The sequence below is a fragment of the Ahaetulla prasina genome, chromosome 6 (assembly GCF_028640845.1).
Source record: "Ahaetulla prasina isolate Xishuangbanna chromosome 6, ASM2864084v1, whole genome shotgun sequence".
Classification (NCBI taxonomy): domain Eukaryota; kingdom Metazoa; phylum Chordata; class Lepidosauria; order Squamata; family Colubridae; genus Ahaetulla; species Ahaetulla prasina.
In genome coordinates, this window is record NC_080544.1 from 108,421,242 (window position 1) to 108,442,811 (window position 21,570).

The 21,570-nt window shown below is 40.8% G+C and overlaps 1 protein-coding gene and 1 long non-coding RNA gene across 4 annotated transcripts in view; one reads left to right on the plus strand and one right to left on the minus strand.

Annotated features, from left to right (window-relative positions):
- Nucleotides 1–21,570, minus strand: part of LOC131200529 (uncharacterized) — a 59,902-nt gene that overhangs the window by 12,203 nt on the left and 26,129 nt on the right. The window lies entirely within an intron of this gene.
- Nucleotides 1–21,570, plus strand: part of LOC131200522 (cytochrome P450 2J2-like) — a 37,683-nt gene that overhangs the window by 606 nt on the left and 15,507 nt on the right. For all 3 annotated transcript variants that reach the window (XM_058187382.1, XM_058187384.1, XM_058187383.1), the window contains exon 2: nucleotides 18,954–19,116. In XM_058187382.1, coding sequence (XP_058043365.1) covers nucleotides 18,954–19,116 — 163 coding nt within the window. The remainder of the gene's footprint in view (nucleotides 1–18,953; nucleotides 19,117–21,570) is intronic.

Sequence of the window (21,570 nt, forward strand, 5' to 3'; positions counted from 1 at the left end):
GCGGTGTACAGCCAGAGTAAAACAATAATATACAAAATTAAAATAACAATTAAAATACATATTCAAAAATGGCCGAAAATTAAAACCGTCAAATTGACCTATGCTAAAATACCCCAATCTAAAATTATTAAAAAACCAGAAATTTGAAAATTTAAAAATCAAGCCAGTCCCGCTTGGATGAACAGGTATGTTTTCAATTCATGGCGAAAGGTCCGAAGGTCAGGTAATTGGCGTAAACCGGGGGGAAGTTCATTCCAGAGGGTGGGTGCTCCAACAGAGAAGGCCCTTCCCCTGGGGGCCGCCAGCCGACATTGTTTGGCGGACGGCACCCTGAGAAGATCCTCTCTGTGTGAGCATACGGGTCGGTGGGAGGGATACGGTAACAGCAGGCGGTCCCGTAAGTAGCCGGGCCCTAAGCCATGGAGCGCTTTAAAGGTGGTAGCCAACACCTTGAAGCGCACCCGAAAGACCACAGGTAGCCAGTGCAGACTGCGCAGGAGCGGTGTTACCCGGGAGCAACGTGTGGCTCCCTCAATCACCCGCGCAGCTGCATTCTGGACTAACTGGAGCCTCTGAATGCACTTCAGGGGTAGCCCCATGTAGAGAGCATTGCAGTAATCCAGACGAGAAGTGACAAGAGCATGAGTGACTGTGCATAAGGCATCCCGGTCAAGAAATAATGGGGTTGAATTTTTAAAAGGCAGCTCCTAATTCTATTTTACCAAAAAACCTTTATTAATGGAATGAATTCACTGGAGAGATTTATTTATTTATTTTATTTTATTTTATTTTATTTTTTATTTATTTTTTTATTTTTTTATTTTGTCACAACAATATATATAAACATCACACAAAAAGATTATATAGTATATAAACATATATATGAGGGAATATTAGGAGGTATAAGCATATACATATATATAAGAAGATAAAAAAGAAAAACAATAGGACAGGAACGGTAGGCACGTTTGTGCTCTTATGCACGCCCCTTATGGTCCTCTTAGGAATGTGATGAGGTCAATAGTAGAAAGTTTTTGGTTAAAGCTTTTGGGATTATGGGAAGAGACCACAGAGTCAGGTAAAGTGTTCCAAGCACTGATGATTCTGTTACAGAAGTCATATTTTCTGCAATCTAGATTAAAGCGGTTAACATTAAGTTTAAATCTATTGGTTGCTCTTGTATTATTGCAATTGAAGCTGAAGTAGTCTTTAACAGGAAGGACATTACAATAGATGATTCTATGAGTTACTCTTAGGTCTTGTCGAAGGCGACGGAGTTTAGTTACAAGTTGTTCAAGACCTAGGTTTGTAACAGCGTTGTATGGATTGGATCAGTAGTACATTCATTAGTTATCCAGTTAATAAGAGGTAGATTTAGGACACCCAGGAAGATGAGAGGATATGGGCAAGAGGTAGCCCATGTTAGCAGTGAGGTTAACATATTTGCATGAGTAATGCCGTAGTCAGGGGCTCTGTAGCATAGTAAGAATCGAAGAGTTAAGGGATAGGTCGCATACAGGAAGAGAAAGTTTATGTGCAACTTGAATGTTTTTTAAATTCAGTGACTTTTTGTAAAAGATAGCCACTCTATCACGTCTTCGGTTTTCACGATCTGATCGATAAACTTGATATTCTTTGTTTGAAACAATGGAGTCAGGAAGGGATGAGTTCAGCCCTGTTTCACAAACAAATATGATACGTATCTTTTCTTTTATGTACACTGAGAGCATATGCACCAAGACAAATTCCTTGTGTGTCCAATCACACTTGGCCAATAAAAATTCTATTCTATTCTATTCTATTCTATTCTATTCTATTCTATTCTATTCTGTTCTGTTCTGTTCTGTTCTGTTCTGTTCTGTTCTGTTCTGTTCTGTTCTGTTCTGTTCTATTCTATTCTATCAAATGTACCATTGTTTAACAAGAGGATAAATTCAGGTAATTTGTTAACAATGCTTCTTGCATTTATCAATTTGCATTTGAGATCTGTAGTGATTGGTGTTGAAGAGGTAAGGTGCGTGCATACCTAGTTTAGGATGTTAGTTGGTTGAGGGTTGTGTACAACAGGTGGTTGTATAGGTGGTGGGATGGGTGGGTGGATGTTTTGGGAGGTGAGTGTTTGGATGTTGGTTACTTTGTTTAGATGGGTGGTTCTCCCTTCACCATGCTCAAGTGAGACATTCTTCTGTTGAAGATTCTTTATACCAGGGATCACCAACCTTTCAGATCTCAGGGACCACTAAATTCATAATTTAAAATCCCACGGACCACTAATATGATCTGTGTAATGACCAGCTGGGTGGGGGTGGCTAGGTGGTCACATGACTGGGTGGGCGTGGCCAGCTTGATGTCATTCACATTGAGGGGCACCTTGCCAGCCTCTACTTGCCCCTCCCCTCCCAGCCACTCCTCGCCTGCCTACTCGGGCTCCTTAGGGCCCCAACAGGAAGCAGTTGTTGGAGCTAAGCAGCCACCACGAGAAAGAGTTGGCAAAACAGCTCAGTTCAAATTGGATCTGACTGAGAAGGAGGCTCAGCAGAAGCACCTCACTGAGGACTAGGAGCATAGGCTTTCCAAGCAGAGGGAAGACCTGGAGGAGTGCAAGGCCACTTGGAGGCTCAGCGGGCTGAGATGGTCAGCCAGTTCCAGGCCATGAGGCAGTCCCACTGGAACGAGGCACTCCAGCTCTTCGCCACCAGCAGCACTTCTCTCCAGCCTTCACCCAAAGCCCTGCACCAGGAGGCTGAAGCAAACCCCAAGTCAGAATTTTTGCTCCCCTATGACCCACACAAAAAGACCCAGAAGGGGGAGACTCTCTGCAGCAACACAAATGTTCATTGCATGTATCCGGCCCAGAGGCCATATTTTGAGGACCCTTGATTTAGTGCAATATAAAAAATGCAAAATAATTTTTCTGCGGACCACCAAAATTTTCTCATGGACCACCAGTGGTCCACGGACCACCAGTTGGTGACCGCTGCTTTATACTGTATTCCTGCAATGGACAACTTTCTGGATATGAGTTATGGAGAGTAATACCTGTTAGATTCGGGCAATAACGAGGCAGGAGACCAGGATAGTGACAACAGCTCTTTACTATATGGTGAACCCAGCAACCCGGGCAGGGAAAACCTTCTCTTTATATACAGTTTAGCCAGAGGCTTCATCCAATCAGCAACGTGCTTTTTCGGACTTCTGGTTTGGCACCATAGGTGATGGCGGTGATCTTTACGATCACCAACCTCTGGATTATGTGGAATCGCTAGGACAGCTTAAATCTGCTGTCCAGCGGTTCGGAAAACCCCCTCTTCGGGAGAAGGAGAAGGGGTGAGCTGAGGGCAGAGGTTGAATTTCCCTAAAGCCCCTGAGAAAAAAGGGGTTTGAAGGGTTAAGTTCCCTCCAGTAACCCGAAGTGCTCCAGATCCGAGGATTCTTCTGCTTTGGTGGAACCAATCACCACGACCAAACGCCGAGATTTATTTTGGACAATAAAGGATTATACCGGACAGAACGAAAGTGGGAGAACTTTATGCAAGTAGCTAAGCCGATTCCCCGATACTTTGTAACAAGCTTGAAAACAGCAAGAAAATGGAGGCGAATTGTTAACAAGTTAACGAGTGGAAAGCGAAAGTGATACTTTCGTGTGCCGTCTTCAGTTGGTAATTTGCATGTTACTTGCTGCTTTAACTCTTTGCTGCCTGTTGATAGAATCTAGGGAGATTTTTAAATATTGCTTTAAAAGACTGTGTTTCTCAGAAGTTAAGAAGATTTAAAGTGAATATTAAGTTGGAAATAAATAAATAAATAATTTTATAGAAGATGGCAGCCAAACAATTAAAGTCTACTGTAACAAAGAGCTCGGGAACTTTATCAGCTGGTGCCTCTCCAGCTCATACAGCAGAGACTAGAACATTGAATTTAGAGGTGTTACAAGAGAACTTAAAAGGCTTTATAGAAGAAAAATTTAAAGTAATAACTGATGAGATGTCTGAAATGAAAGAGCAGATATCAGAAATTCAAGCGGGAAATAAAGAAGTTAAAGAAGGATTTGTAATGGCAGTACAAAGTTTGGCAACGAATGTGATTTTATTAGAAGAGGAGGTTGAAGTAATTAAGCAACATAATTTAAAATTAGAAAATAAAATGGATGAATTTCAAAGTAAAATGGAAAAGACAGAGGATGAAATAGTTTTGATACAATACAGAAATATGGAATTTGCTCTTAGAATCCGAGGTTTGAAAGAAAATAAGGAAGAGAATTTAAGGGAAATTTTTTCTGAAGTATTTGCTGAGATATTAGCAGCTCGTCCAGCAGATGTGGCTTATCAAATTGATAAAATATATCGTGTGAATTCTTGGATAGCAAGGCAAAAAAAGTTGCCAAGGGATGTTGTTATTTATTTTACAAACAGAACAGTGAGAAATCAGATTTTGCAAGCTTCATATAAGGGGGAGAAGATTCAGATTGCTGGTCAAGATATTTTGATATTAAAGGAAATTCCACCAAAAATGTTAAGGGCTAGGAAGGAATTTGCCTTCCTGGTGACTGAACTTAAAAAACGTCAGATTGAATATAGATGGGATATTCCAACTGGTATAATAGTATACTATGTAGGGAAAGTACATCGTCTCAATACAGTTGGAAAAGCAAGAGAATTTTATGTTGAGGTATTAAAAGTTGGAAGTCCTCCCCCATTGGAAGCTAGAAGAAGGGAGGTTGAAGTGAAGGAAAGAGAAGTGAAGCAGGTACAAGAACAGATTGTGATGGAAGAAGATTTATTACAAGTGTTGGAAATACCTACGACGGGATTAAATTCAAAAGAACAAAGGTTGACAAGAGCTGCTGCTAAATGCAAGGAACAAGAGATGAAGGCACAACAACAACTGGCAACTACTACAACGGAAACAGTGGGAGGAGCAAGGCCTAAAGTAAAATGTGATCTGCGGCTGGTGTTCCAAAAGTTTCCTTTGGCCGATAATGGCAATTAAACTATTATCTTGGAATGTTAATGGCCTGAATTCACATGAAGAGAAGGAAAGTATTTCATTATTTGAAACAATTTAAAAATGACATTACCTGTTTACAAGAAACACATATTAGATCTTTAGACCAGAAATATTTGATAAACTCAAAACTGGGGGTACATTTTGTTGCCTCCTCTTTGGAAAAAAAAAACGGTTTAGTTATATACATAAAAAAGGACATATCAGCAAAATTAATTGAGGTGGATAAGCAAGGAAGATACATTGCTATTGAACTTTTGTTGGAGGGAAAGAAGGTATTATTAATAGGAGTTTATGCTCCGAATCAACAACAAGAAAATTTTTTCAAGTTTTTACATAAAAGAATAGTGTTTTGGGATTATAAATCATATATATTAATGGGTGATTGGAATGGTGTGTTGGATACTCAAAAAGATAAAAAAAGTTTAAGGAAGATGTCAAGTAGGGCGAAATTACCAAAGGTTTTTTTTGAAATGATGGAGGACTTGGAATTAAGAGATATTTGGAGAGAACATAATACAGAAGAGAGGGATTTTACCTTCTTTTCTGATAGGCATCAATCATTTTCGAGGATTGATTTTATTTTGATTTCTAATGATTTGTATTCTAGAGTGAAGAAGACTAAGATTTGTTCAAGAACTCTATCTGATCATAGTCCGGTTTGGATTGAAATTGATCGGGAAAAGGAGGCTAGGAGATCATGGAGGTTGAATGAGAATTTGTTTAAATATGAACAAAATGTAAATGAATGTAAAAAGCAAATGAAGGAATTTTTTGTTATGAATATAAAAAAAGAAACATCTATAGAGATGATTTGGGACGCTAGCAAGGCCTATATGAGAGGAAATCTTATACAAATGAATATTAAATACAAAAATAAATTGCAGAAAAAGAAAAAGGAATTGGAAGAGGAAATTAAAAAGGAAGAACAGTTATTGATAAATAGCCCAGGAAATAGTAAAATAAAAGAATCAATAAATATATTAAGAGGTCAGTTTAACATGTTGATGGCAGATCAAGTAGCAATTAATTTACAATATGTAAAACATAATACGTTTAATAATGCCAATAAGCCAGGAAGATGGCTTGCCTATTTAATAAGGAAAAAACAGAAATCACGAATGATTGATAAAATAGAATATAGGGGTAAGGAAGTTTATCAAAAGAATTTGATTAAAAAAGCATTTCTAGAGTATTATAGTAAGTTGTATACTAGGGATATGATTGATGATATAGAGATAGAAAGATATTTACAACAACAAAATATTTGTGAGCTTACAGAAAATCAAAGAGAAGAACTGAATCAATTAATTACTTCAGAGGAAATTTTGTTTGCAATTAAGCAACTTAAAATTGGTAAAGCACCAGGTACAGATGGCTTAACAGCTGTTTATTATAAAAATTTACAAAATGAGATGGTTGAACCACTTAAAGAGTTATTTAATAAAATTCAAATGGGAGGAGATGTTCCCCCTTCATGGAGGACAGCCTTTATTTCGTTAATACCGAAGGAAGATCGAGATGGTATTAAAGCAGAGAATTATAGGCCTATATCACTTTTAAATACTGATTATAAGATATTTGCCAAGATACTTGCTAATAGATTAATGCCAGTGATGAATCAAATAATTCATAATGATCAGTCAGGATTTATTAAGGGTAGGCAGATGAGATATAATGTGAGGCAAATTGTAAATTTACTTGAATATTTGGAACGAAACAACCAAATCTCAGCGGCTTTTTTTTTTGGATGCTGAAAAGCTTTTGATAGATTGGACTGGCAGTTTCTGTTTAAAGTAATAGAAAAATGCAATTTGGGGATTATTTTATCCATGCAATTAAAGCAATATATCAAAAGATGGAGGTAGTTACCTATAAAGAACTTCTTTGTATGGATGGGCAAAAACCAAGAATAAAATTAAAAATATGAATATACAACAAAAGAAGAGTTAGAAAGAACTACAGGTTTTGAAATCGTTAAAAGGTTAAATATTTAGGAATATATATTACAGCTTCAAATGTTAAATTATATAAAAATAATTATGAGGTATTGTGGCAGAAGGTATGGAAAGAAATGGAGAGTTGGAAGAAGTTACAACTATCCTTGCTGGGAAGAATAGCGGCTATAAAATGAATGTTTTGCCCAGGTTTCTATTTTTATTTCAAATGATACGGTGCTTAAGAATGATATCAAATTACAGGAATGGCAAAAGGGGTTAATAACTTTGTATGGATGGGCAAAAACCAAGAATAAAATTAAAAATAATATAATTAGAAATGCATTATTGAGGGTTTGGAGGAAATATCAATATAAATTAGATGGAAAGATTCCAATATGGACAATTACAAGCTAGATGGAAATTAGATCAAAAAATAGGCATTAAGCAAACTGAGGATAATTTGTTAAAACAAATGAGAGATCAAGGTCAACAGCATATTAAGAGGTGTATAATGTATTAGTAGAAATAGACTCAGAGACTGAATTGGTTAAGGATTGTATGATTAAGTGGGCACAAAATTTTCAGCAACCAATAATGTTGGAAGCTTGGGAAAGAATTTGGGTGATGAATGTTAAATTTACACAAGCGCAAAATATGAGAGAAATCTTATACAAATGAATATTAAATACAAAAATAAATTGCAGAAAAGAAAAAGGAATTGGAAGAGGAAATTAAAAGAAAGAACAGTTATTGATAAAATAGCCCAGGAAATAGTAAAATAAAAGAATCAATAAATATATTAAGAGGTCAGTTTAACATGATGATGGCAGGTCAAGTAGCAATTAATTTACAATATGTAAAACATAATATGTTTAATAATGCCAATAAGCCAGGAAGATGGCTTGCCTATTTAATAAGGAAAAACAGAAAATCACGAATGATTGATAAAATAGAATATAGGGTAAGGAAGTTTATCAAAAGAATTTGATTAAAAAGCATTTTAGAGTATTATAGTAAGTTATATACTAGGGATATGATTGATGATACAGAGATAGAAAGATATTTACAACAACAAAATATTTGTGAGCTTACAGAAAATCAAAGAGAAGAACTGAATCAATTAATTACTTCAGAGGAAATTTTGTTAGCAATTAAGCAACTTAAAATCGGTAAAGCACCAGGTACAGATGGTTTAACAGCTGTTTATTATAAAAATTTACAAAATGAGATGGTTGAACCACTTAAAGAGTTATTTAATAAAATTCAAATGGGAGGAGATGTTCCCCCTTCATGGAGGACAGCCTTTATTTCGTTAATACCGAAGGAAGATCGAGATGGTATTAAAGCAGAGAATTATAGGCCTATATCACTTTTAAATACTGATTACAAGATATTTGCCAAGATACTTGCTAATAGATTAATGCCAGTGATGAATCAAATAATTCATAATGATCAGTCAGGATTTATTAAGGGTAGGCAGATGAGATATAATGTGAGGCAAATTGTAAATTTACTTGAATATTTGGAACGAAACAACCAAGTCTCAGCGGCTTTTTTTTTTTTTGGATGCTGAAAAAGCTTTTGATAGATTGGACTGGCAGTTTCTGTTTAAAGTAATAGAAAAAATGCAATTTGGGGATTATTTTATCCACGCAATTAAGGCAATATATCAGAAGCAAACAGCACAAATAATAGTAAATGGTGGGCTAACAGAAACTTTTAAAATTGGGAAAGGGACGAGACAGGGATGTCCCCTGTCTCCATTACTTTTTATTTTAACTTTGGAAATTCTTTTGAATAGAATACGTAGCTCCGATCAAATAAAGGGAATTAGAGTTAAACATCAAGATTACAGATTAAGAGCTTTCGCAGATGACTTGGTTGTTACTGTATCTCAGCCAACATACTCAGCTACTGGTCTAAAAGATATAATTGGTCAGTATGGTAAAGTATCTGGATTTAAGGTGAATCAGCAAAAGACAAAGATGATAATTAAAAATATGAATATACAACAAAAAGAAGAGTTAGAAAGAACTACAGGTTTTGAAATCGTTAAAAAGGTTAAATATTTAGGAATATATATTACAGCTTCAAACGTTAAATTATATAAAAATAATTATGAGGTATTGTGGCAGAAGGTATGGAAAGAAATGGAGAGTTGGAAGAAGTTACAACTATCCTTGTTGGGAAGAATAGCGGCTATAAAAATGAATGTTTTGCCCAGGTTTCTATTTTTATTTCAAATGATACCGGTGCTTAAGAATGATATCAAATTACAGGAATGGCAAAAGGGGGTTAATAACTTTGTATGGATGGGCAAAAAACCAAGAATAAAATTAAAAATAATGCAGGATACAAGGGAAAGGGGGGGTCTTAAAATGCCTAACTTGAAATTGTATTATGAAGCAGTTGTTTTATCATTAATTTCTGATTGGATTAATTTAACTGAGGAAAGAGTTTTGAATACAGAAGGGTATGGTTTGTTATATGGGTGGCATGCCTATATATTATATGATAAGAAAGTAGATAAAATATTTAAAAATAATATAATTAGAAATGCATTATTGAGGGTTTGGAGGAAATATCAATATAAATTAGATGGAAAGATTCCAATATGGGCAATCCCGAGACACATGATAGAAAATATAAATATATATCAAAAGATGGAGGTAGTTACCTATAAAGAACTTCTTTGTATGGAAAAGGGGGAATTACAATTAAAATCCAGAGAAAAGATGGGGGAAGAAGGGAAAAATTATACATGGTTCCAATATGGACAATTACAAGCTAGATGGAAATTAGATCAAAAAATAGGTGTTAAGCAAATTGAGGATAATTTGTTAAAACAAATGAGAGATCAAGGCCAACAGCATATTAAGAGGTTGTATAATGTATTAGTAGAAATAGACTCAGAGACTGAATTGGTTAAGGATTGTATGATTAAGTGGGCACAAAATTTTCAGCAACCAATAATGTTGGAAACTTGGGAAAGAATTTGGGTGAGGAATGTTAAATTTACACAAGCGCAAAATATGAGAGAACATTTTATAAGATGTTTTATAGATGGCATTTAGACCCCAAATGTTGTCATGTATGTATCCTAATGTACAGGCTAAATGTTGGAGATGCGATTGTGAAGATGCCACTTATTACCATATATGGTGGACTTGTAAAAAAGTTAAAGCATTTTGGATTAAAGTATGGTGGATCATGCAGAATATTTTGAAAAAGAAGATTAAGTTTACTCCGCAGTTCTTTCTACTAGGAATTATTATGGACTGTACAGCTATAGAGACTAAATTGATTTTGAACTTAATAACAGCCGCAAGACTTTTGATTGCTCAGTATTGGAAGAAAGAAGAATTACCTTCAATTGAAGAATGGACACTCAAAGTATCAAATCTGGCAGAGATGGCAAAAATCTCCGCTTACTTGAAAGACTATACACTAGAAAAATATATTTTAGAATGGAAAATGTGGATTGATTATATTCAAAATAAGTATCAGTTAAAAAAATATCGAATAGCATATGAGTAAATTTAGGAAATATTTTGTATTAGATATATTTTTGAAGGAGAGGGGAATTGAGAGTGTGACTAAGTGTGGTGTCACTAGAGATTACAATTCAGGAATTATTTTAGATTATGATTGTTAGTTTTGATACCCTGCATTTTGTTCTGGGAAGTCGGGGTGGGGGTATGGGGAGGGAATTGGGGGGGTTTGGTAGAGATGGAGTGATGGTTAATGTACAGGGATTATTGAAGATGTATAATTAGTGCAGGGTCGGGTCTGCCCAGTTACCATTTTAGAACGGTGGGGAGGGAGAAAAGAGAGAGTAGGAGGTAGGAAAGAGGAGAAGAGGAAGGAAGAGGGGTAGAAGAGGGAGAAGGAAGGTGTAGGGTGGAGGGAGGAGAGGATGTAGATAAGAGAAGGAGAGGAAGGTCTGGAAAGTAGAAGAAGGTAGAAGAGGGAAGAGTGTTAAAAAGGGGGGTGGTGACTGGGCAAGCCCGACTAATTGTATATAACTGTACATTGGATGAATTATTTGATATGATTGTAAAAATAAAACTTTTTATAGCAAAAGCAACGTGCTTTTTCCCGCTCAGTTTTCCCTCCACAACTCTTAAAGATACATTACACTCCTTCCCTCCCAGAAAGCACTTTACCAATATTTACATATAATTAACATCTTATTTTTCAACGTAATCACGCAAGTAGACTGGGCGTCTCCTGACTCTTTCGGACCTGCGCAATTCATTGTCTGGGAGTGAGTCGAGCTGACCGGAGGGACTGTTTATTCCTCTCAGCTCCTCCTCTAGGCCATCCGGCCCTGGATTATTTGCAGAGTCGTCCCTGCTGTTTTCAGGAGGAACCGGTTGGCGTCGCTGGACCTCCAGGAACTCAGATAAGTCCCGCGTTTGCCCCGGGTTTGAGTCAGCTGTGTATTCAAATGTTTGATCGTCAGGGCCTGTTTCATCTGATTCTGATTTACCGGTTATGCGTTTCCTTATTTGGTCTATGTGGCGCTTCCATACCCGGCCATCCTCTATCTCTACTAGATATGATTTTGGACCGGTTATTTCTAGGATTTTTCCTGCTAACCAGGTCGGGCCCTCGCTGTAGTTGTGTGCCCACACTAGGTCGCCTACTGCCATCCCTCTTGTTTTACCGTGTGCCCCTTTGTAACCGTCTGGTGTGTAGTTTGGGTTTAAACGGTCTAGTGGGCACCTAAGCTTCCGACCCATTAATAGCTCTGCCGGGCTGCGGCCAGTTGCTACACAGGGGGTTCTGTGTTGGACAGATAGGAATGTATCGATTTTTGTTTGCCAATCGCCTGGCTTGATTCTGGACAATGCTTCCTTTGCGCTCCGAACGAAACGTTCTGCAAGGCCGTTCGTCGCAGGGTGGAAAGGCGCCGAGAGGACATGTCGGATGCCCTCCTCTGCCAAGTACCCCTCAAACTGGGTTGCCGTGAATTGCGGGCCGTTATCGGAGACTAAAGTGTCGGGCAACCCATGGGTTACAAATAGGTGCCGTAGGACTGAAATCACGGCCTCGGCTGTCATGGATCTCATGAGAATGATTTCCAGCCATTTGGAGTAGGCATCGACTACTACCAGAAAAGTTTGGCCGTGGAAGGGGCCGGCAAAATCGATATGGATCCTAGACCAAGGGCCCTGGGGTCTTTCCCATTCCCGAATCGGGGCCGTCGGGGGTAGCGGTCTGGACTCCTGGCAGGCCTGGCATTTCCCTACCCTTTCAGCAATTTCCGTGTCCATTAAGGGCCACCACACATAGCTTCTCGCTAGACCCTTCATTCTCACGATCCCTGGGTGGCCCTCGTGAAGGAGCTCCAATACCTTTTCCCTCAATTTCTCCGGGATCACCACTGATCCCCCATAGCAGGCACCCCTTGAGCTGAGAGTTCCCCACGTTTCTTTACAAATTCTTTAAAACGCTCGCCCGGCGCAGCGGGCCAACCTCTTTGTACCCAACCAATTACAGTCCTTATTGTAATGTCCTTGTACGAAGCCCGAGCCACCTCTTTGGATGTGACTGGGCCAGAGTCCAAAGAGTCAATTAGCAGAACTGGTGTCCCCGGAGTGGGGTCTTCGATAGTCTCTGGTAACGGGCATCTGCTCAGGGCGTCTGCATGCCCTAATTCCTTCCCTGGCCGGTGTAGTAGTTTGTAAGAATACGCCGCTAGAAAGATTGTCCATCTGGTCAGTCTGGGCGAAAGTGCCACGGGCGTTGGGCGGTCGCCTGCCAACAAGCCTAGCAAGGGTCTATGGTCCGTGATGATTTCGAAATCACGACCAAATACATATTCGTGGAATTTCTTTACTCCTGAGACTATAGCCAAGGCTTCCTTATCAAGCTGGCTATAATTTCTTTCAGTTGATGACATGGTTCGGGAGTAGTATGCAATAGGGGCTTCTGTGCCATTTGGCAACCTGTGGCTGAGCACAGCCCCCACCCCATAGGGAGATGCATCGCAGCTTAACACTAATGGCAGCGTGCCATTGTATTGGATAAGGAGGCTATCACTCGATAGGAGATTCTTTACCCCTTCGAATGCCCTAGCTTCCGCCTTTCCCCAAGACCATGCAGCCGTCTTTGCTAGTAGTTTATGAAGCGGCTCGGCTACTGTTGCCTTATTCCTTAAGAATACCGCGTAGAAATTGACCAGACCTAAGAATGCCTGCAACTCTGTTTTGTTCTTTGGCACCGGGGCCTTCCTGATGGCCCGTACCTTGCTCTCAGTGGGGTGAATCCCTTTTCTGTCTATCCGGTAGCCTAGGAATTCCACTGATTCAACCCCGATCTGGCATTTGTTCAGTTTAACTGTGAGACCGGCAGACCGGAAAATGCCCAAAACTTTTTGCAGCCTTACCCCTAATTCCTCTAGGTTCTCAGCGGATACCAGTACATCGTCAAAGTATGGTACCACCCCTGGGAGTCCCTGCAGTAGCCGCTCCATTAGGTTCTGAAATAACCCTGGAGCCACACTAACCCCAAACTGTAACCGTGTACACTTAAACGCCCCTCTGTGAGTCACAATTGTCTGCGCTTCGGCTGTGCTGCTATCTACGGGCAGCTGTTGATAGGCTTGGGCCAAGTCTAACTTGGCAAAAACTTGCCCTTGCCCCATTGAGTGCAGTAAGTGCTGTACCACCGGACGGGTAAGCACTCTTTTGCAACGCTTTGTTAAGCGTTGCCTTATAGTCAGCGCAAATCCGGACCGACCCGTCCGGTTTGACTGGGGTGACTATAGGGGTCTCCCACTTAGCATGGTCAACTGGCACTAGAATTCCCTGGTTTACTAGTTTATCCAGTTCCCGGTCAATCCTGGGCTTTAGGGCGAACGGGACCCTCCTAGCCTTTAGACGGATAGGGGCAACTTGGGGGTATAAGTTAAAAGAAATAGGGGTCCCCGTGTACTTGCCCAGGCAGTCTCTGAAAACGTCCCCAAATTCCTTCACGAGTGCGTCTTTGAGGTTGACTTCGTTTCTGAAGACTCTAGTCACTCCCATGCCCAATGCTCGGAACCAATCCAGTCCCAACAAGCTTGGCAGGGTCCCATCGACTATGGTGATGGGCAGAGTTTTCTTGTATTGTCCATACTCGACGTGGACGGATGTTACCCCTCGAACAGGGATGCGATTTCCTTGGTAGTCTTGTACCTTTAATTTCTGTGTTTTCAGCTTGCACTTTGCGATGGCGGGTAAGGCTTTCACGAGGGTGTCCCAGGACATGATCGTGATCGCTGAGCCGGTGTCCACCTCCAATCGGCACGGCACCCCCTCAATCTTTGCTTTCGTAAAGATTTTTTTCTCTAGGCGTGTTGTTGCGTGACCCACTCTCACGACAGTCTGATTCAACTTCGCGCCTTTTTTGAATTGACCAATCACGGGCCGCTTCGCCGTTCCCGCGCTCTAGTTGGTCGGTTTGAATTTTTGGCGGGAAGGTTGGGGTGCTCGACAGACCTGTGCTAGGTGCCCCTTCCTTTCGCACCGCCGACAAGTTGCATCCTTAAATCTGCATTGTTGTCGTTGGTGTTGCCCTCCGCAACTCGCGCAGTCACCCCGGTCTTCTTTCTCCGGCCTCCCGGTTTGGAAGACTCCTTCCTCTTCCTCACCGTCCGACTCAGCCTGGATCTCCTCGTTGTGGACCGGGGTTGATTTCGCACCAGCCGTTGGTGCGAGCGGCTTTTGTAGGGTTTCCGCCGCTTGGGTAGACATCTCGTGAGCCCTGGCTTCATCCAAGGCGTTTGCCAGCGTTAGGTTGCTTTTAGACAGCAGCCGCCTCCGCAAACGGATGTCCCTGACCCCGCGGATGAGTTGCTCCAGCAATGCCTCATCCAAGTCTCGGTACTCGCAATGTTTTGAGGCTTTCCTCAGGGCGGCCATGTATGCGCTGATGGACTCGCCCTCTTGCTGTCTGCGCTCCCCAAATTCGAACCGTTGCACATACTTGGACGGCGTTGGTGCATAATGGGCTTTCAATAAAGTCTGCAGAGTTTGCCACGGTACCGACTGTACGGCGTTGGCTCGCCAGGATCCTGCGGTGTCGAAAACTTCTGGACCGCAGTGGCTCAGGAAATACGCTCGTTTCCTGTTGTCTGAAACTCCTTGAAGTTCGTTCGCCTCGAGGAAACACTCGAAACGAGCCATGTATGACCCCCATTTTTCCTTAGCTGGGTCGAATGGCGCTGGCGGTGTGTAGCCGGACATCGCTGCTTTCCGCCCCTTGTTTGCTGGGTTCGCGTCTTCCTGGTGAGTTCAGCTCTTTTCCTGGCGCTCTTAGCCTCGAGATCCCACCTTCGTCGCCAGAGTTAGATTCGGGCAATAACGAGGCAGGAGACCAGGATAGTGACAACAGCTCTTTACTATATGGTGAACCCAGCAACCCGGGCAGGGAAAACCTTCTCTTTATATACAGTTTAGCCAGAGGCTTCATCCAATCAGCAACGTGCTTTTTCCTGCTCAGTTTTCCCTCCACAACTCTTAAAGATACATTACACTACCTGCTTTAGATAATGTTGCTTGTTCGAGAAGGAAGCAGTAGAACAGATGTCTGTAAAGAGATTTTATATCTGCTTGGTAGATAATTTTACTATTTTTAATACCTCTCCATTTTTGGCACATTCCTCAGCATCAGAGTTCTTAGCAATATAAGGTATGTTATGTCAAGACTCCAACTAACAACTAACAGACTCCAACTAACAACTCCAACTAACAACTAACAGAATCAGAATTCTGACACTTGATTCCTTCTCTATTTTGTTTTTCTTGCCTAACTGTAGAACCTTACTTTTTTCACTATTGAATTTCATTTTGTTAGATAATGCCCAATGTTCATGTCTGTCAAGATCCTTCTATATCTTGAGCCTATCTTCTGGAATGTTGGCTATTCTTGCCAGCTTGGTGCCATCTGCAAATTTGATGAGTTCCCCATCTATCCCCTCGTCCAAGTCATTGATGAAGATGTTGAAGAGTACTGGGCCTAAAACAGAGCTTTGGGGTACTCCACTGCATACTTCCCTCCATGTGGATGTAGTTCCATTGAGGACTACACGTTGAGTGCGGTTGGTCAGCCAGTTACAAATCCATCTGGTGGTGGTGCTGTCTAACCCACATTTTTCTATTTTATCTAGTAGTAGGTTATGGTCTACTTTATTAAATGCTTTACTGAAGTCCAAGTAAATTATATCGATAGCATTCCTCTGGTCTACTAATTTTGTCACTTGTTCCCAAGGTTCCTGTAGCTTCAACTCCTTCTATCATTTCATCTCTGTTAATGAGAATTAAGTCCAATATGACTGATCCCTTTGTTCCCTTCTCTACTTTTTGAGAAACAAAGTTGTCTGCTAGGTTTGTTAGGAACCTGTTGGATCTTCCATTTGGTGCAGAGTTTGTCTCCCAATTGATGTCAGGGTAGTTAAAATCCCCCATTACTATTGTGATGTGCTTCCTATATATCTTAGTTAATTGACTAGCAAAAAGTTCATCTATTTCCTCTGGTTGGTTGGGTGATCTATAGTATAGACCTATGGCAATCCCCCCCCCTTTGATACTGACCCAAATGCATTCAACATAAGTTTTATCATTGTTGTGCTCTATTTCTGTAGAGATGTAGTTATTTCTTATATATAGTGCAACTCCACCTCCTCTTTTATCTGGTCTACTTCTTTTAAATAATTTAAATCCCTCTAGTTGTAGTAATTTGATAATCATATGCTGTGTTTTGCAATATCATGCTGGTAATATTTCTTATTACTCAATATTTATTTTGGCACGATAGAATAACAAACAAACATCAGATGATTCAGTTGGAAAGAGAAAATGCCCATTCCCAGTCTCTTTTTGGAAGGAAAGAGACCAATGAACAGTTCACCATATTAATGACTGGAAAAGTGTTTGCTATGTTTTGCAGAAAAATACTCACTGTCATTTCCTGCCTGGGCAGGGGGTTGGACTAGAAGACCTCCAAGGTCTCTTCGAACTCTGTTGTTATTATTATTATTATTTAGGATCTGCTTCTAGACTCACATTCCTTTGTCAGAGACCAATTTAGCCATTTTTTTTTCCTGAGAGATGAATCATCATGGGGGGATGTTGTGACCCAGACCCAAGTAGGTAGCAACAAACTCACTCCATGGAAAAATAAACCTTATTCGAACAGCTGGGAATTACTTCATTCCCAGCGTCGTTTAACTCAAAGTAAAACAAAAACAAACAGAGATTCAGAAAAGAAGCCCCCAAACAGAGCTTCAGAAAAGAAGCTCCCAAACAGAGCTTCAGAAAAAAGCTCCCAAACAGAGCTTCAGAAAAGAAGCCCCCAAACAGAGCTTCAGAAAAGAAGCCTCCAAACAGAGCTTCAGAAAAGAAGTCCCCAAACAGAGGTTCAGAAAAAAAGTCCCCAAACAGAGCTTTAGAAAAGAAGCCTCCAAACAGAGCTTCAGAAAAGAAGCTCCCAAACAGAGCTTCAGAAAAAAGCTCCCAAACAGAGCTTCAGAAAAGAAGCCCCCAAACAGAGCTTCAGAAAAGAAGCCTCCAAACAGAGCTTCAGAAAAGAAGTCCCCAAACAGAGGTTCAGAAAAAAAGTCCCCAAACAGAGCTTTAGAAAAGAAGCCTCCAAACAGAGCTTCAGAAAAGAAGCCCCCAAACAGAGCTTCAGAAAAGAAGCCCCCAAACAGAGCTTCAGAGGCTTTTTTTTCTGAAGCTGTTTTGGAGGCTTTCAAAGACAGGGGGGAAAAGAAAAAAAAAAGCAAGGCACAGAGCTCACAACCAAAGAAACTGTTGTTAAAATTCACCTCTGGGAACAGCTGATTGGGGGTATTCTGGGAGGCCAATCCACCTACCAATCAGCTTTTTTCTTATTTTCCTCCCCAAAAACTAAGGTGCGTCTTATACTCTGGGGTGTCTTATACTTCGAAAAATATGGTATCTGCATGAATCATATATTACAAGGAAAATAATCAATTTTTACAGATTAATTTGTATGGAGATTGTGCTGATCTTGTGGCCAATCTTCCATTCTGGTTGCAACCCATGCAATGAAGAATATTAGATCAGGACACAACGAAGTCTGTAGACTGTCCCGTCAATATAACATAAACAGTTATACATCCTGGACATAAACTCATAAACTCTTTCAACTCCTACCCTCAAAATGACACTATAAAGCAGTGCATACCAGAACAACTAGACACAAAAACAGAGTAGATTGTAGAAGTTCTTGGCAGGAATCATAGAGGGGAAAAAATTCTAAAGAACAAAGGATTGCATATGGGGAAACGCCTTAGAATTTAGGATTTAGGAAAGACATTTGCTAGACCAATTCTTGAATACAGCTCACCTGTCTGGAACCCACACCACATCTCTGACATTAATACAATTGAATGTGTCCAGAAATATTTTACAAGAAGAGTTCTCCACTCCTCTGAATACAACAAAATACCTTATGCCACCAGACTTGAAATCCTGGGTTTAGAAAATTTAGAACTACGCCGCCTTCGACATGAGTTTAACTCATAGAATCATCTATTGCAATGTCCTTCCTGTCGAAGACTACTTCAGCTTCAATCGCAACAATACACGAGCACACAATAGATTTAAGCTTAATCTGAACCACTCCAATCTTGATTGTAGAAAATATGACTTCAGTAACAGAGTTGTTAATGCCTGGAATGCACTGCCTGACTCTGTGGTCTCTTCCCAAATTCCCCAAAGCTTTAACCAAAGACTATCTACTATTGACCTCACCCCATTCCAAAGAGGTCTGTAAGGGGCGTGCATAAGAGCACCAGCGTGCCTACTGTTCCTGTCCGAATGTTCCCTCTGATTGTATCCAATTCGTATGGTTATTTCATGCTTATACTTATATATACTGTTGTGTTTGACAAATAAATAAATCTAATCTAATCTAACCATAGGTGAGCGTGTCAGCTGTAAATAACCTGTTTTATTTGATTGTGACTTTCCTCAACTTTGATTCACTTGGCAGCATGTAAAACGATATGGAAATATATACTCCATGTGGACTGGACCTCAACTTTTAGTCGTGCTGTCTGGATTCAAAGCTGTGAAAGAAGGAATGACCAGCTTCCCAGAAGAATTCTCTAATCGACTAGAGGAACCTTTCTTCACTGCTTTAGGGAAAGGAAGGGGTAAGTACAAGTAGTAAGAAATTTTATGTAAACTTAGTCACTTTGTCAAAGAAGATTGATTTGGCATGATCTGCTTTTAACAAACTTGTTGTGACCCAGGCCCAAGTAGGTAGTAGAAAACTCAGTCAGCGTAAAAACAAACAAACTTTATTCGAACAGCTGAGAATTACTTCCTTCTCAGAGTAGTTCAACTAAATTAAAGCAAATTCCTCCCAACACAATTCCTCAGCCTCATCACCAACCTTGGTCCAATTAGGCAAACTGCCAAAGGCCTTTCTTGGCAAAGGTTCAAAAGACTCCGATACAAAATAAACGCAACAAGACGAAGCTATCAATGTTGTTTTCCAGCAAAGAGCCCAAATGCCGTTGCTGGTCTTTTAAGCCTCATGGGAGGGGCCAATAATCTCTTGGCCCTACTCCTGAATTGTCCTCTTTGCTTGAGCTGCTCTTGCCTTCTGGCAGCTCTTCTTATGCGTGCATTAGGAACAGGGTCCTCCTGTTCCTCTGCCTCACTACTGTCAGCCTCTGGAGGCTCTGGAGTCCACACTTCACTCCCCGATGGCCCTGGTTCCACTTCAACCTCTGATTCAGAGCCCTCATCCTGGCCTTCCCCAGCCCCCAGGAGTGGCCCACACTCTTCCTCAGCCTCATCGCTGTCTGACTACATTGCCAGCTCCACAGGCTGCTGGCGGACCGCAACAAAACCCATGCTGGTTACTAGTTATAAGTTTATTTGTTTCTAGATGTTCATAGATCTGTTTTTTAATTTTTTTCCCCAGTATCTTATCAGCTGATTTGTCTGTGGTTTCCAAGGTCTGGTTCCTCCCCCCTCCCTTTTTTCTTTTTCTTTTTTTTTTTTTGAAGATGAGGACCACATCAGCTCTTTTCCAACCCTCTGGCAATTTCCCGGTGCTCCAGGATTTTTGAAAGATATGATACAATGGTTGTCCTTTCAAGTTTTTTTATTGTATAACGTATAAAAATTCCAATTTCAATTAAACTGTGTGTTGCCTGGGTACAAGTCGTTTTAGGAAATATCGTGTTTCCCCAAAAATAAGACCAGTTCTTATATTAATTTTTGCTCCGACCAGATTATTTTCTGGTTTTTTATTATTTATTCATTTAATTTAATTTATATTGCCGCCTATGTGCCCATGGTAACTCAAGGCAGCTTACAGAATATAAGACCATATTTAAAACAATAAGAATTATCAAAAAGAATCAAATAAGTTAATATAATACAATATATCAAAATCACCTCCCACCCATTGCCCCGGCGACAGAAGATCACATGAGCCATTTAATGGGCTCCATCCCACTCTGGGTTCCCCAGGCCCGCTGGCAGAACCAGGTCTTCAGTGCCTTCCGGAAGAGTATTAGAGTGGGGGCCGTTCTAATCTCTGGGGGAATGATGTTCCAGAGAGAGAGGAAGCCACCACGAAGAAGGCCCTTCTTCTGGGTCCCACCAGGTGTATCTCCCTCAGGGACGGGACCCACAACATTCCCTGCCTCCCTGCTTCAATGGGTTAAGTAGATGTGACCGGCAAGAGACGGTCCCTCAGATAACCTGGTCCCAAGCCATGAAGGGCTTTAAAGGTGACAACCAGCACCTTAAATTGCATTTGGAAGCAAATCAGCAACCAATGCAGCTCCCACAGGAGAGGTGATACATGTGAACACCAGGGTCTGCACAAATCCATGCATTTTGCACCAACTGGAGTTTCTGTGTGATGACCCAGAGGGTGACACAAAGGCAACACAGCCAGAGAACTGATATGAGTCCCTTTATTATTACCAACTGTGCCCCCAGTGTCCCTTTCAACTCTCCGGCCTGGAGAGAGCTCTTCCACCGACCTGTAATAGTCTTTGGCTGACAATTACTTCAGTCTCAAACATTGTAAGCAGAAAACTTCTAACCAAAAAACCCAAAGGCAAGACAAGGGAATTAATTCAGCAGGGCAAGCAAAATAAAGTAAAGAAGCATGGCAGTATATCAAACCTTGATATACTGGAAGGATGCCAGGAATTCAGATAAACACCAGATAAACAGTGTTCGTTTATGACAACCGCCCCTCCCATTTGCCTTTCCTTTTAAACTCCATCAGCAGCTGTGCCTTGTAAAGAGGATTGGGTCTCTTCCCTCTCTCGTAAGCCACGCAACCCACATTGCTCGCTTCTCCATTTCTCCATGCGCTGCCTAGGATGAAGAGGGAGTAGGCCTTGGTCTTCATCTGAACCCCCTCTCCCCTTGTTCTACCTCTCCCCTGTTCTGCTGAGCCTGACTTTGCACTTCCCCTGTTTCTTCCACAGCCAACAATCCACTTTCTCACTCTCTGCCAGTTGTTCCTCTTCCTCTTTGGATTCAGACTCCAACAAGGACATGACATTCTGCATGCTCTTCAAGGGCAGCACCATGTAGAGCATGTTGCAGTAGTCAAGATGGGAAGTGACTAG